At 41.0% G+C, this 17,963-nt stretch overlaps 1 protein-coding gene across 2 annotated transcripts in view; it reads right to left on the bottom strand.

Moving 5' to 3' along the window:
• The window catches only part of LOC122863414 (protein eva-1 homolog A), a 78,357-nt gene that overhangs the window by 47,988 nt on the left and 12,406 nt on the right, over positions 1 to 17,963 (bottom strand). For both annotated transcript variants that reach the window (XM_044169911.1, XM_044169912.1), the window contains exons 2-4: positions 8,883 to 9,106; positions 6,415 to 6,538; positions 3,899 to 4,051 (exon numbers count right to left, since the gene is read on the bottom strand). In XM_044169911.1, coding sequence (XP_044025846.1) covers positions 3,899 to 4,051; positions 6,415 to 6,538; positions 8,883 to 9,106 — 501 coding nt within the window. The remainder of the gene's footprint in view (positions 1 to 3,898; positions 4,052 to 6,414; positions 6,539 to 8,882; positions 9,107 to 17,963) is intronic.

The raw sequence follows: 17,963 nt of genomic DNA, 5'->3' as shown, positions 1-17,963 counted from the left end.
GTACATTTTATCTAATCTGCAAGTCCAAAACAACACTGCTCTGTATGCATCAAAGTCAGAGAGAAATACAGATAGAGTTACAGTGAAGCAGCCTGCACCCTAACAACTGGAAGCTGCCAAAAGCCAAGTGTTAAATTTGAACTGCAGCTGTGCATGCTTGGCTTTTAAAAGCTACTGTGTGAGATACCAACCAGTCTATGCTTACAGTGTGAAACATCTTGCTGTGGGCCTCGTCTGAAGCACATAGAAAAGTGAAAGCAATGGCCTTCAAAAATAAAAGCAGTCTGAGACCCTGAATGCCAAGCATGGGGGGCTATTTAGATGTCAAGAGGTGTGTGTGATGGTAATGGGGCAGATGAGAGAGCAGGGCTGAGGCAAGCCCCTTTGCTTTGAGGATTCTCCATCGCCGCCAAGACCTGTCCGACTCCACCACACACCCCCCATCCCAAAACCAAGGAACAGATGAGATCAAAGAGGTCTTACTTTTGTGTGCACATGCCTGTGTATGCACTTGTTTTTGTCTGTTATACTTTTCCAGGGCTTTGAATTCAACAAGCAACCAGATAGCTGTTCTCTATGGTGGTAAATAGAAAAATTTACAAGCTAAATACGGTTGGTATACTAAAAAAGAACCTTCAGAAAATGGTTGGTTGTCAGCAAGCCACAAAGAAAAATTTACCTCTATTTGGCAGGTGGCTGGTGTTGAATTACAACCCTAGTTTTGGGATAAAACAGAAATAGAAGATGTAAGGAGATTGTTTGCAATCTCTAAAAAATAAATAGCGTACAAGCAATTGCTGCTGCTGTACACTGCAATGTCTTAACTGACACTACGCACAGTTCACCTGGGTAGGCGCAGCCAGCTGTGTGGCAGCGGTGAGGATGCCAGTACGGTGCGGTTTAGGAGATTACTATAACCTACCTCGTTGGCACATTCAAACACACATTTACAGAGACATAAAATCAAAATAGGGACAAAACAAACTTGCACATAATGCGACTGCCAAGCCCAAGACTATACAGACATGCAGAGCCACAAACACACACGTGCGAGGCACCATACCACCTCGGACGGGAGGCAAAAAACAGGGGGAAAAGCGTTTAAAAATAATTAACGGTGTGTGTCTGAGCTGTCACTCAAGACACCCTCACTTCCTGCTCCCAGTGACATCGGAGCCACATAAAAGACGGAGCTGACGGGAAATCCCACTTGGGCACCGCTGGACTGTCTGGAACAGCCTGAGGATGTGTTTGTGGGTGGTTGAAGTGTGTATCCACGTGTGTGTGTGTGTGTGTGTGTGTGTGTGTGTGTGTGGGTGGGTGTATGTGATAGAGTGAGAAAAACATGCCGTATAATAGGTGAACAGGAACAAGAAGGCGTTGTGTGTACAGCTGATGTGATTTGACAGTAAACACTACTGCTCCTCTGCTCTAATCTAGCCTTTGTACAATTGTAACAGTAGAGTCCATTTTCCATCAGTGCTGGGAGAACTCAGCTACTGTATTTAATCCTGAGTCTGAAACCAGATATCAGGCCAGCCCTGTCTCACCCACTACACCTACCTGTCGCACACTCCTGGTCCACCTGCATGCGGAGGACTGGCTGAGGTTGCTTCAAAGCAGCCCTCAATGCTCATATAGAATACAATAACACACACACGCATACACACTCACACAATGCCATTCACCTCTCTCATAAAGAAGGTAACACACACAAACACCCAGGCACACACATACACACACACAGGGCACGTCCATAGTGAATCATGACGAATGACATTTAGCTTTCCTTCACAAGTTTATACAAGCTGTTTCTAGCACACACTCATGGACACACACACACCAGTTAACGTACACCTGCTTGGGCTACTTATTTACAAGCGCAAGGCTCAGTGTCCATTTCCTTCTACACATGCACAAGCTCCCCAGCAAAGAGGCCAGGGCCACCACTGTAGCTATGGTCATACTAATACTTGTCATGGATCCAAGCTTAGAGTCATTAACATTCCCCTAAACAAGGGCATGGGTACATCTGGATATCCCGTGCACTCACACATGCACACACACACACACACATACTTGGAGGGAACTCAATACTGTCCCTTTTCTATGGGCCAAACTGCGCTTTAAATGACAGAGACACCTGATCTACATTCCACCCCAATTCCCCTGGTAATGTGTGTGCACATGTTTGTGTGTGTCTACCTGAGCTTGAGTGGTGGTTTTATATATCTCAGTATACTTTCCTAACAAGATGAAGAAATGCTAAATGGTGATTCCAGTGGAACAGTGTAAACTGTTGAAATCAAGGATGGGTGTGGCAGGCCAGTGTTTGCTCTAGAGCCTCTGAGGCAAAGAAGCCGTAGATGAATTATAAAATCTCAAGGCAATATCACCCAGGTCAAAGAAAAATTCAACAGGAGTTACGAGCCTGGCAGCGTTTGTAGTTCTCTTTGAGGAGTGCTGACATGTAAAACTCATCAATAAAAATCTTTCATTTCCCTCATCGGCTGGATGCATAATGACGCCTGGTGTGTTTTGCTCAGACAAATCTTGTCAAAAAGAACAAATCAAAGCCCAGAGTGATCTGAAGTTCCACTCTCCCAAATCATTAATATGTATAAGAACATTAGCAGGACAAGGAGACTCATTTTAACATCATGCAAACACAAGCAGACTTGATTTACATTCTCAGCTTGTGTCTTCATGTAAGAAATCTCAATTCTCTCCTGACCTCAGACTGACCCCAAAACTGATGCTATGAAAAGAGCGAATGGTAATAATGTCAAAAACTATTGATAATTAATATGCTTATCACCCCTTGCCCACCCTCTCAAGAGGATGATCAGTTAAGATCACTATAGAAAAGCACCCTGGGACCTGAGAGGAATAAAGTTTTTCTTTTTCTTTCTTTTCTTGCAGCACCAGGAACCAGGTTTGGGTTGTACTAGCTATTTGTAAATCCATTACTAAGTTTGTGAGTAAAGTCCTTACTAAGCTCTTAGTAAATACTAGCTAGTAGTTACTAAGTTTGCTCGGTCTATTGCTTAGTAGATAGTAAGTTTGCTTAGTAACTGCTAGCTAACTACTAGCTATTACTACTAGCAAACAAGTGATTTACTAAATCAAGTTGCACCAATAAAACTTAAGAAATATTTTAGCTAGTAAAGACTTCAGTAATGTGTAAATCTGTTTCTAGGAAACATCTGTGCGCCATACAATCAAAAGCTATCAACTATGTAAACAGGAAGTCACTGTAGCATCACAAGCTGTAACATAACTGCCAAAAATAAAAATTTTAGAAGGCCAAGCGATATGTTAAACTTGACTGTCAATTCTTTTTAAATTTAGGTATGACTTTGTTTTATTATACGTATATGGAGAAATATGTGTTTCAGAGTTAGCAGTTTTCACGCAGCTTGAAATTTGAGAATGCTAACCTGACTTCTAACTAACGTTTTGTGATTTTAGCTACATTGTGTTATTTTAGTGAAATGTAATTTAAATTCTTCCCAGTTTACATCATTATTAACCACTTTGATTAAGTGCCAGGTCAGTTATATTGCCTCTTTTATCGTCAGTCTGAACGGGTCATATGTTAGCAAGCAAATGTTAATTCTGTCAGTTAGCTCCTTCAGATAGCTACACAACAGTTACACTTGACATTTCAAATGTGTAAATATTTAGTGACATCTAATCTCAACATTAGAACTAGTTTGTGTGATGAAACCCACGTTAAGTTAGTGATGAACAAATCTCCACTTAGTAAACACTGAGATTATAACTAGGCTAAGTCTGAACTTAAGAAGAGCTGGTGCATCCTTCTCCTTTGGTAGAAATGCAATTCCTCACTTGACTATCTCGCTACCCCCAGTGTGAGAGTGAGAAGGTGCCTCACCTACTGATGGGGCCCTCCTGTGGTGCACGGGACACTCCAGGGTGCCCTGTGGAGTTCGGCCAAACATGGCGGAGTAAACAGCGATCTGCATACCACGTTTGCAGCTCAGCCTCATCCTCTCCTCCTCACAGACCACCTTACTCTTATACTCGTCTGGAGACAGGGACAGAGAGGATACAAAATGTTACAAATAACAAAAAAGCAAAACCAAAAGACCAGTTTCTTCCCAAAAGTATTGTATACAATTTAAACAAAACAAAAATCAAACAAACAAAGTAACTCATGTTTGAACTAACGAAATACAGTGTGATGTGAGGCACGAAGATCTGGAATAACTATATGAAATAGAATAAATAAAGCCATTTTGAATTTATAGATATTCCATTTATGGATAAAATATTAGCTTTCTATATGATTTGATCCCTAAAACACTACAATAAACAAAATCTTTGAGCTGACAGCCAGTCATTCAGTTAACTTCATGTCTTGCCTTGTCGACAAGACATTAAGTTATCTGTTGGTTCTCTTTACTTCAAAAATGTAATTTTCAGATCAAAACAGTATTTGCAAATGATTTAAATTTGCTTTAAATTTACTTTTAATTTCTTTTTTATTTGAAAACAGAGGCCTGACAAAAGGCTTCACTCGGTGTAAACAGGCAGAAACAGAGGTAGAGTTGCTCAGTGGACATGTAAAGCCACGCAGAGGCATTCCTCACACACATCCAGCCACAGTGACCTGTGACAGCCAGAGCAGCTCCACTGGCAAATAAAAACACAACAGCAGCCATTTCTACGTCTATGTGGGGAGTGGAACAGGAATGCAGAAAGAAGAGAGAGGAAGAGAGCAGAGAAAAGGCGCAGGACGGGTTTGTTATATCTCTTGGTGACGGATTCACTCTTGTTCGCTCTCGCTCCCCTCCCTTTCTCCTTCACTTCCTCTATCCTCCATCCACCTCTCTTTTCAGAGGCAGTGACACCTGCCCGTTGCACCTCACTAACACCCCATGCGGCCTTTCTCTCTTCCCCTGAGAAGTCATTGGTTAAGTGGCAGTGAACAAAGAGCTGTTGATTGGCCCTGGGGTCCGGTGGAGAAAGAAAAAGTGGGGAGGGCAGGGGGATCAGTGGATTAATGCCCACTTCTGGTCACTCTAGTGTGAACTTCTGCACAGCTCAGTGCGGCTCGGCTCAGCACAGCACTGAGCCATGAATGGAACTAGAATCTTGGGTGGGATTACTCAACTGTTGTGGCTCCCCTCTGGAGTGATACTCTTAGCTTCCTGGCTCACAGAGAGAGGGATAAGGGGAGAGGCATGCAAAGATTGTTTTTTTCTTTTAAATGAAGCAGGAAGATGACAGAAGCAGGAAAATACCAAATGTAATAAATTGATCTTGGTAACAAGTATTGCCTGTGCAGCCAAAGCCTGATATATTTAATTCCTCCATTGTTGTCCCATGAAATCACAGGTGATATGTTCCTTCATTACGAAAAACATGGGCACTGTAGTTTTTGAGTCAATTCCACATCCACTATCCTGGTGTCGTAAATACTCAATAGTGCACCAAATGTATATTAATTCACAGCATAATGTATTAAAATAGCCCCCAACAAATACACTATTTACAACATTTGCTAAAAAACTACAGTGCCCAGCTGTTTCAAGAAATTTTTAAGTCTTTTTAACCCTTTTTGAAAGTATACATTTGTGACCCATTTTTAAAGATTTACATCTTCAGTAGGGAGAGTGCCACAGACGGGGTAGAAAAGTCGAAAAGTATTGAGAGATAGACTAACACATTGTTGGTTTTGGTCTTTTCAGAGAATTTGTTGACAGTAAGAAAAATATAGAATAACACTAACTTCAGCCTTCAATTACCTTAATATAGCTTAGTGTTAGACATTCAAATGAGGATATATATTTTGGTATAAAATGCATTTAAAACCTGATATTTATCATAGCTTTTTTATGCTGCTCTGTCCAATTTCAGTGTCATAACTGCTTTATGCTGGGGATACATCACCACCTGATGCTTTAGATTTTTTCTTAAAGATGCATGATGTAAAATGCCCTGTTGTTTGTACATATATATGTATATGCCTGCGCCTACAGTACATAATATATTATATGGAAATTGACAATTTCAGTGGAAATCAACCCTTCATGTGATGGTCATTGGTTGAAAGGAGGATTTACACCAAAAAGCAACACTTCTCCTAGCTCTAATAATAATCGGATACTTTATAAATTACTACAGGGCAGACCTAGGGTTGATCAAGTAAAGAATGGTCTCTGAAACTTCAGCTGTACACAATTAAACCAGAATGTGGACATGGATTTCCTTTGACTGTTAATGTCATAATTCACTTTGTTTCAAGTTGCAAATGAAGTGACCCTACCCCTGGTGTATTTCGAACTGAATGTGGAGGTGTGTGAGAAAAGAGAAAAAAACAGTCTCAGCACAAAGAGGGACAGAAATGTGTGTCACTGTCAGGATTTGAGGCGATGAGGGACTTACTAGGTCTGCATTTGTACCAGACAATGAGGTATTTACTGCTGCCAGGACACTGGTCTGTCCCAAACACGCGGCTGTTGACAAGGACCTGACAGCTCCTTCTGTCTTGGCACTCGTCCAGCATTTTCTAAAGGAGGAAAGAGTGACAGAGAGCGGGAGAAGACCAAAGAGAGGTTTAGAGGGAGAACAATAAACCAACGATGGTGAGACCAGCAGCAGGCAAACCTAAAACCACTTCAAACACGCTGCTTATGGCCATGGGAATATGGAGGAGAGGAGCTGGTAAGAGAATGGGAGAAAGAAATCTTTAGAAAGCTCCACTCCACTCATTTTCTGGCATCCTTTTGCTTCTCTAGTTTCATCTTTAGCCTGCTGTAACTGAGGTGAGCACATTCCAACATAATACATTCTCCTGTATTGAGATCCCACTCGCTGGAGGAATGACTGAGTGGATTCTGTTCAGAGCCTTCATCAAATTTAACATAAAAGGAGAGGCATTTATTACAGAGCAGAGGGGAAAACAAGGGATATCTGTGTATTTCCCCCTAAAACACAACAAATACATATGAAGGTCCTCACTCTGAGTGATTTTAATGATTAATGTATGAAAACTTAAAGGATAAGCCTGGTGAAATCCCTTGAAAAGACCAAAAAGAACAATAAATGTATCCTACAGTACTAATAGTAGTGCCTGAGTAACCAAAGACTAATTTAACTGTGCCGTAGACCTCCATTGTTGTCCAGAAACTATTGAAAACAAATCAATGAGTCACACTGTTGCACTGGCTGACATGTTCCTTCATTACAATAAAGAAGGCCGCTGTAGTTTATTTTGAGTCAGTCCCACATACACCTACTGAAAATACTCACTAAAGCACCAAATCCAGAGCTGAAAATAGTCCCCAACAAATGCACTATTTACTCCTCTTTGAGTTACGTTTACAAAAGACTACATTGCTCGGACGTTATAGGAAAATACTTCAACTTTTTAAAAAATGAAAATATATATTCTTTACCTGTTTTAAAAGTTTTACGGAAGACTGGGCTTGGGCTGCCACAGACAGGGTAGAGAAGTCATAAAGTATTCAAAGATGGCATAACACATTGTTGGTTTTGGTCTTTTTATGGGAATTTTTGACAATAAGAAAAATATAGAATAAAGCCATTTTAATATTTTAAGTTATTTAAGAATAACCAGGGATACATAGATCTCTATATCACACATCATTAAAGAAACAAAATGCTTGTAGAGTGATGGAAAAGGGACAACCTTCACACCCCACCAGGCTTCACATTGACAATCTGATAAAAGTACTGCAATGCTGAATGCTGCTACCAGATTTACACTGTGAGGATTACTTGGATTAGTGAAACAATTAGTCACTTAACTAATTAGTTGATTGACAGAAAATCAATCTGAGACATTTTTTATTTATCATTTATCAAGCAAATATGCCAAACATTTGCTAGTTACAGCTTCTTAAATGTAAGGATTCGCTGTTTTTCTCTGTGTTATATCGTTCATCAAATACCTTTGATTTCTGAACTGTTGGTCGCGCAAATTAAAATGTCATCTTGTGCTCAGGGAACTGGTAATGGTAACTTTTATATTATTTATATAAAACTTTATTTATGGTCCTTTTATAGATTAAACTATGAAGTATAATCATTGGATTGACAGATGAAAATGATCACTGTTGCCCTTGTTGGGATAACCTTGAACTAAGCATTTTATATGGAGACATTCATACTGTAATAGCAACAAACCAAGGGTCATGAACAGGTGGTACAATGGGATTCTTCAGGGTTATACTAATGTGGGTGGCGCAGCAGTCAGTCATTCTCTCACTTCAGTACAATGCACTCTCTGTGTCTGTGCATTCATGGCTGTCCTGTCCATTATGGAAACGGAGGGTGTTCAACACTAGAAGGCAGGGGGACTAAGAATAAACCAAAAAACCAAATGAATGCTGAACAGGATGTGTTTGTGTGTGTTTGTATTGGTGCTGCAAAGCGAGGGTTCTATTTAGGAGAGGATGCTAAGGCAAAGACCCCATGAAATCGCTTTGTGTCATGGGAACATACAAGCCTGCTTCCTCTTTAGAGAGTGTAATTTGCCGGAAAACATCCTCACAAAGCATTACATAATCAGTGGTCCTCCAAAATATAACCCTTGGCCAATTTGACCATTTTACAGGACACTTTCTCTCAGGAAGATCTGCAGCCCAAAACTGAGTGCGAAGAGTGGACTAACAGAGGGAGGAATGCCAAAAAAGAGATGAAGTCCAGGTCTGGGTCACATGGAAGACACTGGAGATGAATTTAACGGACCTGTACAGAGGCTTAGGAAACCTCTAATTAATTTTGGTCACTAGTAATTAAAAACATGAAGAAAATTAACCAAAATGATGACAAAATTATAATTTTCTGATATAAAACCCCATCAGGAATGGGTGAGCTTAGTTATTTACCTGTAGTGCAGTGGACACAGAACAAGATCGGTCATCCTCCCGAGCGGTATAAGAACTTAGGAGGGCCTGGTAGGTCTGAGGACACCGTTGGGGGTCAGGGGCGCCTCCCCTTCCATAGAAAGCTGATTGGACGGTGATGGTGGTGCGGGGCGGGCAGCGAACAGACAAGAAGTCTCCGTCACAGGCCTGCTCGGTGTAATTCCTCAACACTTTGGACAGGTAACCTATGAGACAGCAAAATGCTTATAATATTGTAGCCCTATAGCATAATTTGCGTTACATGTGCAGTACAAGCATCCTTAGGCTGTATAATTTAATTTGACTGTACTGGAACCAATGAGAATTATTAACCAGATTAAAGATAACTTGCTACCACTGTTTTGCATTGCCCCAGCTAAATCACCACCCAATCCCTCATTTCATACTACTATCATATGCAGAGAGGGTTGGCAGCATGCTATGGCCTCCTATGATCTTTTTTGTTCAATAATGGAGTGTTTCCATGGATATTTGGTGTTGCTGCATATCAGCAAGCCCTGACAGATCTCTGCTAACATCTAAAACAAGCCTCCAGGCCTAGAATACCACAACAGCACAGAGAGGGTAAAGCTTTAGTTTATTTTGCTGTTAGCGTCAGCCCTCCGGTCATGGCTTTAGCACATGCTCTTGTGTTTGATATTAAAAAATACCTGCCAAGGATGATTTTTTAAAGCCTGACATTATTACACTTTTTATACAAGGATACAGTGCACACATAGCTACTTGCTGAACTTTTTCCACACATTTACAACAAAGTTCTGAGATGCATTTTGATTGCTAGATCTGCAAAATGCTACCAGGCTGTGTCATGGTCAGCTTATTTATCCATATACCAAAAAACAATTTAAAAGCCATGTGGTTCTGGCAGTGTGATGAACTGTTGATCAGACCTTCAGCTTCAGATACACCTACCCAGACATCATGCTGGACCATAGACTGTATAAAAGAAGTCCTGTCTTTCCTAAAGCTTTTATGTGCCACTCTTCAGGCTCAATTTCTATTAGCATGTTATTTGCTTGCCAGTAACCATGTTTACTTGCACCAAACAACCAGCTGGTATCAAGACTGTGAATAGAAACGTTACATAAACCATTTAATGGAACAAGCACCGCGTGAACTTTCATTTAACCTTGGAGGCTGCTTCAAATCAAATAAAAGCTCTCATTCTTTTATTGAGGTCTCTCGGCTAGCTCTGCTTTCCCATTAAGAGTCTTTGGAGCTGCCAGTCAGCCTGTCAGTCACACAGGATAACTGAACACATCACAAAGCCACCATTAACATTCCAGCCTGTGAGAAGGAAAGCACAGATAAAGGACAGCGCTGATCCACTGGCCACTGTCATATAATGTCTTTCTGGACTTATCTAGACCGTTCATGTGCTGGCTACTGCAGAGGAGAAACAAGCACCCTGTTTTAAGTATTAGCTTCTACAATTTCTGAACTTAAAAACCAAGATAGGCAAGATAGCTGAAAACGTTTGGTCAAATGTCAATGTAAGACACTGACATTCAAAAACATAAAAAAAATCTAACTCCAAATTTATCCGGGTCATTATCTAAATTAAACTCATACTGAAACAATTTTATGTAAATCTTCAGTAAAAATGCAACTATTTTTCCATGTTCAACAACTGAAACCAACTTCCAAAGCGTTTTCAAGCTTCCTCCTAAGTGCTCTGCAAACACATTAACAGAGAAGTCAACACACACACACATGCTCACACACACTCACAAAGTGGACACACTGTGATTCAATTACCTTTATTTGGTTAGTGTTTGGTAGGGAAGAGGAAATAAACAGTGTTATCTAACACACACATTAGCACGCATGCACGTACACACATGGATACACACAAAACACACACATTGTCCCCCTTATCACCATGGCCACAGTTAAAAGGAGGAAGGGAAACAAGAGACATTCTCAGGCTTTGAAAGGTCAGCTTCACTCTAAATAGAGATGGTTATTAAACCATCATTGCTTACAATAACAGGTTTCCACCTGTGGCTCGGTTGTGAAAATGGCAAACAGGTGCACATGAAATTCTATTTTAAGTTTTTTTAGAGATTATTTGCATGCCACGTACCAAATTATCAGGATGTGAACTAGAAATCAACCACAGCAGCTGTCTTTACATTACAGCTTAGATTTATTTAAATGTTTTAATACTATCACTAGCTACAACACCTGTTTTTATCACCTGTATTTATTTATTTGATCCAAACTAGGTCATTTGCCTAATTGCCAAGCTGCATAAAAAAAAAAATCATAGAAATTGGAACTCTGAAATAAGCTGTGATATATGAACATGCAGGTGTTTGGAGTTGAATGATGAAAGATTTTCAATTTGTGCGATTTAATCGTGTGAATGACCCAATTTAACATGAAATAAGAACACAGCGTCCCTTGTGTGATTTGGAAATTGCACTTATGGCGTCACTATTGAAATTTTGGTTCTTTTTTTCAGTTGTGTGGGCTTAAATAGTTTCTCCCCCTCTACAGTAATCTCCCTGTCACGCACAGGTCTGCGTTGCCTGCCACATTCCACACAGGGTGAAAGGGAACTTGGTATTTCCCCTGGCAGCAAGACCACACACACACACACACGCATACAAAACGTCAACACAAACAACGTGGTCGGAACGAGACTCGCTGCTTGTCTCTTGAAGCCAGGGTGTGTGGCGTTGGTGTAACAGTATCGCTTTATTAGGGCTGGTTCTTGGCAAAACGCCAGTGCCATGAGACACCACGAGTTTGTGCAGCCCTCCAGTTAACCGAGCCTCAGGTACAGCGTTGTAACCACGGGAACAGGCGAGGTTATGAAGAGGGTGAAACGGAGAGGACTGAAGATGGATGACTTAGAGGAGGAGTTTCTTGAGAGAGGGATCGTTGAGCAACAGTTTGAGCACCACAAGTGCACCGATATGCCTTCCTCCACCCTACAAAGTGGGACTGTGGGTAAAGGCAAACAGATTATCTCACACAAACCCTCAGGTGTTTTCCGAAGAATCCATTTCTCTTTTTCGCCATCCCACCCTTCTCCCACTCTCTCTCTGTCTCTTCTTCAGGATCGTCACTATTGTTCCCTTCACGCTACCTGTTGAATGAAGCCTCCTTTCAAGGCCAACAAATCAGGCGGGGTTAAGGCACCTGTGTAAACTGCCCAGCCAATGACAGGTGTCCCTCAGAGGCAGAATGCTGAACAATGCTGGAGGAACACCCAGGCGTCTCTCCTTCTCCCTTCTCCTCCCTGTTTCTTTTCATGTGGGGCCAGACTCCTTCCTTAACTAGCTCTCTGCCCTTTCCCTTAACAAAAGCACAGCACTATTATGTCTACTGGTTTGTTTATTCGGTCATTAAAAGACAGGAGGTTGCAGTCACAATGCTGTTCGTGTACAAACAGCTCGCTCTTGTTGTGAACTGGAATGAAAGACGTGCAAGGTCCATTTAATCTCTGCACAAGCAGCATAGGGATTTGTTATAAACATAGACGCAGATGACTGCACCTGCCTTTTGTATCTATCATCCAACACGGATGGGATCTTGTCATATGATGCAGCTCAACCTGTCAGTGGGCAAGAATGTCTTTCAGCTTGTGTTTCAGCTGCAATCTTTCTGCCAATTGCGAAGCTAGAAATCACAGGCCCTTTGTGATTGTTAGCTCCTCATTTGTGGTCATGTGATGACCCTAAAGTCTGACCCAGCGATGGAGGGGGTCAGGTATGATGGACATTAGTGATGGGTCGCTGTGTTGTGTCAACATGACACAGAAAGAGGCCTGCAGGAGAGGGTTTTCCTCCCTGGGAATCACTGATTAGTCACAACCTGGTGCAGGTCACATACCAATGCAAATTTACAGCAGAGGATAAATATGCTTGAAAATATTCATTTATTACTTCTATATAAAGTGCTCTCCCCCAGCTGGAGACTCCACTGCAATCTTACCTGTCCCTCCTTTCAGGTGAGACTGCGAGGAAGTTCTAACTAATTTTCCTCATGGTCTACTAAGCGGAGGTGTTCAGTGTCGGCTGAGAATGAGTATGACAGGTATTTCTGACATGAACTGAGGGCAGGTGGGAGGACTGCTGAGGGCTTTCCCCTGCTTTTGAAAAATGCTGCCTCCTTCTATTGGCTGAGCCTGGAGAATGAACAATGCACTGCAGCATGAAGTATTACTGACGTGTTATAATAGTGCAGGCTTAATGCTGCTTATTATTCAGCTGCTTATTCATTTAACTCACTTTTATGTTGCTTGTTTAGTAATGTTTGTAAAGCCTATTGGGAAAGAATGTATAATGCAGAATATTAGAAGATTATAGCTTAGCTTAATGCCACAAAAGTGCCTGTTTACACTGTATTTTAGAGATAATCAACAGGCTGTATGAATAAGAGTTGTAACTGCAACCTCTTTTAATAGATCATGTATGTATAATAAAGCGCATTCCATAGAAACTAAGCAGCCAAGATGTTCTTGAAAGCTACAAAATCAAAAGGTTGTATCGTGTTTCATCTTGGTACATTATACATTAGGTATTTAGGCATTTACAGCTTCATGACTTTATTGGTGTTATTTTAAGCAAATTATAGCCATCAAACCATCAAATCTTCAAAGATGCAGAGCTGCAGGCCTGCTGCTGGAGAAGGAATTCCCTTTAAGTGGTGAGTACTGGGAAGAGCGGAGGTTTCCCTCAAAGACGCAGGCAGCGCTCTGGCAACACTCTAGAGGAGGCTGGCGGAGATGAAGAGGGGAAGAAGAGGACGTTGAAAAGCAGAGAAGAAGATGAGTGATGGACAAGGAAAGTGGTAGATAAAGACACAGTGAATCCAAAAAAGACGCCTGCTAAATAATCAAGTGTTGATTAAAATTCTGAAAAGACGTTTGAGAGGGTGGTGGTTTTAATTCGAGGCGAGAAAAGAAAAAGACAGCATACAGCTGCACAGAGAAAAGAAGAGAGATCTTTTAAAAGCGAAGCCACTGCTTACAGGATGTGGCAGCAGAGGTCCAAAGGCCAGCTGGTGGCTTTAGGCCCTGTAGTAATTACTTTTCTCCACAGACCACAGAGGCGGCACAAGAGCCTGGAGCACGGCATGACTTTTAGATAAAACAACCACTGGGTCTAAATCATATGCGGTCAAAACTCTGCATTCACCTCTTCAGACCTGAACTTTAGCTGAATATATGATACACGAGCCGAATGAGACAGGTTGATGAGGTGTGCTGACATGAAATGAGACCTCAAACATGAGAAGAAAAAGGAGCAAACGTTCACGCGTACACCACATAGGACACACTGCTACACAATGGACATGATGTCTAAGGAAAGCTACGAGCAACTGCTGCTGTAAACGTGCCAAGTACAGTCCTCGCTGCTAAGATATTCAGATTTGGGTCTAAAAAAATGCATTCCTAAAATACACTGCATTCCTCTGCTTACAATACATTAGTCTTGCTACTATATCTATAACAGTTATACTATAACTGTCACGTTTTGGATTAGCCTACTTTCTTGCTAATCTCAATATGGGGCAGAAAAAGAGCACAGAGATATTTTGCTTAAACCTAAGCAGTTAAATTTGACATAAATCAGAGCAGGATTACCTTTTAAACTACTCAAGTACTGTAAATGGGTAGCTCATTGAAAGTTCTTTCAAGTGCTGCAGTAAGTGTTGAGTGAAAACATCTAACATTTTGTGCATTCATTTGAACAAACGTGCACCAACTTGCCATTTTGGTACACAGCTTGCAAATATTTGACGGATTGTCCTGATCTGAAGATTTGAGGATCTATCATTCTGTTAGCTCACATCAGCAAAGCTAGTGTATACAAAACGTCTGGCCCTGAAAGCCTATTATCTCAATCAGCTTCATACTTTGCGTGATGCAGGTGCTACATTCTGTTCTACTTTCTGTTGGAACAGTTTTCGTTATTTCACATATTTTCTCTATTTGTGTTTTTGTCTGTGCTTTTTTCACTGGTTTGGAATGGGCGGGACTCAGATGGGAAAACGTTATTTTACGTATATGCACCAATCAGGATTTAGCAACATTTGAATCAAAATTTGATGATAGTTGGCGGCTCATTTGGTCACTGCCAATCAAATCTGATCAAACCACACCCACACAGTCCTCATGAAGCAGATTAGCTAAGTGTTTGACTGTTAAACTGTTGTTTATTTAATCATAATTATTTAATGTTAATGCTTAAACCTGAAAACAAGGTGTGAACTAAAACTAAAAGACTTTGGCAGATATGGGCCGTACAACCAAAACAATGAGCTGAAAGATAATACAACGCTTTGTAGAGCTGAGGAAACTGCACAGGGTGATAATTATCTGCAGGTTCGTCACTATGAGCGACTCCTTTAACATAGTCATTTGATCCATTTGATAAACTGCATTAGGAACAAACTGTTCAAGATACAAAACTTTAGTCAATCACTATGTTTCTTTGGTAAATTACTGGTTATTTTTTTGTCAATGGTAGCCCGGTGAGCCGCAGTACAAGTTTGTACGTGTGTGTGAGAAGCGGGGGCTGTGTTTTATTGACAGCATTAACAGGTGGCACTGGCATGTGATGGCTGCTGAACTGAGTGAGGTGCAGACTTCGTAGAATACTTACTGAACATGTTAACTGCACACACAGTTACTAAATATGTGGGGGTGTCAGCTGAGGGGGCTTACTCACATGAGGTTGGTCCACGGGATTTAACCCCACTGAGGACCTAAACAACACAACTTCATATTCTGAAGAGTATCCTCCCCTTCGCCCCTGGATATAAACCCAGCATGTGTTTCACACTTTGCTATCAGACTTCACTTAAGAGCGATCAAACAACAGCTAATGAAATTGGGAAGAGTGTGGCAGAAATAGAAGGGAAGAGAAAAACAACATGACAGACGAAGAGTAAATTGAGAACAGGAGAGGTCTCTGTTCATACTTATAGCAAGATTTGCAAATGCCATTCTTCTGTGCTTCTTTCAGCCAATAGAGGTGAAATGTACTTGTCATTTTAATGTAACAAGCTGTGGAGATTCACAGTGGCAAAACCATGTGCATTCACTTCGGCCATCCGGGTGCATGCAGCATTAAGATCCTGCATTTATTCACCATTTACAATCTGTCATCAGCAGGGGCAGCCAGATATGAAAAACAAAACAAGTTCACGTTTAGATTTGGTTCACTGATGCACTAAAATTCTGTGGTTTGGAATCCAGAAGCAGAAGAGATGAGTGCATGCTAACATGTTTATCTACTTTTCTTTTTTTTTAAATCACCACATGGGCTTGCCTCGTGGTGTGTATCAATGTCCTCAGGCAATGGTCTCCTTAATTTGAATGGCAGACTCGCTAACATATCCCCCTTCTTCCCCCAACAGACAGAGACCAGAGCCTGAGCAGCTGAAGTCATTTAAACTGGAGACACAAACACAAACACTCTGCTTGCCCAGTCCTTTCCTCCTCGCTGAGATGGTTTATCTTTCTAACACCTACACACACATGCAGGCACACAAACACATATTCATGTCCCCACAAAGGCATGCAGAGGCACACAGACTTCAACCTGCTGGACATAAACAACAAACCTCTACACCCACCTCTGCCCCCAGCTTTCCTAAACACAGCTTATTTATTTGTTCACACCATGAATCCAACAGCAGCAGCCTTCCGGGCTTATAATGGGCTGTGTGTGTTATGGCCTAAGGGTCTTACAAAGATGAAACTATAAAAACGGCTTTCAATATACCAACAGGAAAAAGAATCTTAAGACTAAAAAGAAATATAGAGCAAACAGGGGAGGTAACAAGGCTTTCATGCTGGAAGATTTACTCATATATCAATATAAATAACATATAAATGGGTGGAAAGTTAATGGAAAAACCAACATCAAGTGTTTTAGTAAGGTGCTGGGCCACCATGAATGCCCAAAACAGTTTCAGTGCTCCTTGCCATAGATTCTAGAGGTATAACATGTCAGTCCAAAATCTTCCACAGAAGTTCAATTGAGCTGAAAACTGGTGACTGTGAAGGATAGCATATGACTCACATTCAGTGACCCATCGTGCCCTGTATGTAGCATTTTTTATGCTTATCCACTCATTTATTCAGGTTTTTCTTTTACAGTAATTTGTCATGCATCTATATATTGGAGTTGCACCAGAATTAGACACAGGTAAAAGGTTATACCCCTTTGAGAGTGATGCACATAAACCGAGGTTAGTTTCAATGGGTCGCTGTGCGTTATCTGACCTGGCTCTGCGTGCCTCCTCCCAATTAAAGTTGGACACAAAACCAACTAGATTGCCAGAAAAGAACATCAAAACTGGATGATTCTAAAAAAAACCCAGATTTCATTAAATGTCAGAGTTTGTTAAACTCTTGCTTTCTGCAATATCTTCACATGGCAACTACGGTGTGGTGATGGTTTGGGAAAGATTGTGGTTAAGGCAAATACAATATGGTTAAGGTATGATTAGGGTTAGACAACTTAAACACTTGGTTAAGGTAAGCAAAACAAAAGCACTTTGTTAGAGTCATAAAAAGATCATGGTTACGGTTAATACAAATACAAACTTTAATGGCAGTGCTACATGCCCATCCACCACCCTGACTTCCTCACCCTTACTTTCCCCATCGCTACGTTTTTGCGATTCACACTACTTTCTGCGTTAGCACTGAGCATTGGCACTGGATGTAAATCGTGAGGTGCACAATCGTCCAATATGGCCATAATTCCCAGGGATACTAGGCTGCATGAAACTGATCCTGCTATACTTTGAAATGAAAGAATTATCACATTTCAATAACAAAGGTTAGATAACTATACAATCAAAATTGAATTATTCTATGATTAATGTAAACTCATAGTTGATGTGACTGATGGTGGCAAATTTTAGCCCCAGTACAATAAACATGCACATCTATCACTGTGTGTGTATGTGAAAGTTGTATTAGATGAAATGATAGCATGATGTTTGCTTTCGTTGTTTCCAGCAACAACGTGGTGTTTTATCAGCCAGGCAAAAAGAGAGGGGATTAAACAG

The sequence above is a fragment of the Siniperca chuatsi genome, linkage group LG16, assembly GCF_020085105.1.
Source record: "Siniperca chuatsi isolate FFG_IHB_CAS linkage group LG16, ASM2008510v1, whole genome shotgun sequence".
NCBI lineage: Eukaryota > Metazoa > Chordata > Actinopteri > Centrarchiformes > Sinipercidae > Siniperca > Siniperca chuatsi.
This window is presented reverse-complemented; position numbering and strand designations above follow the sequence as displayed.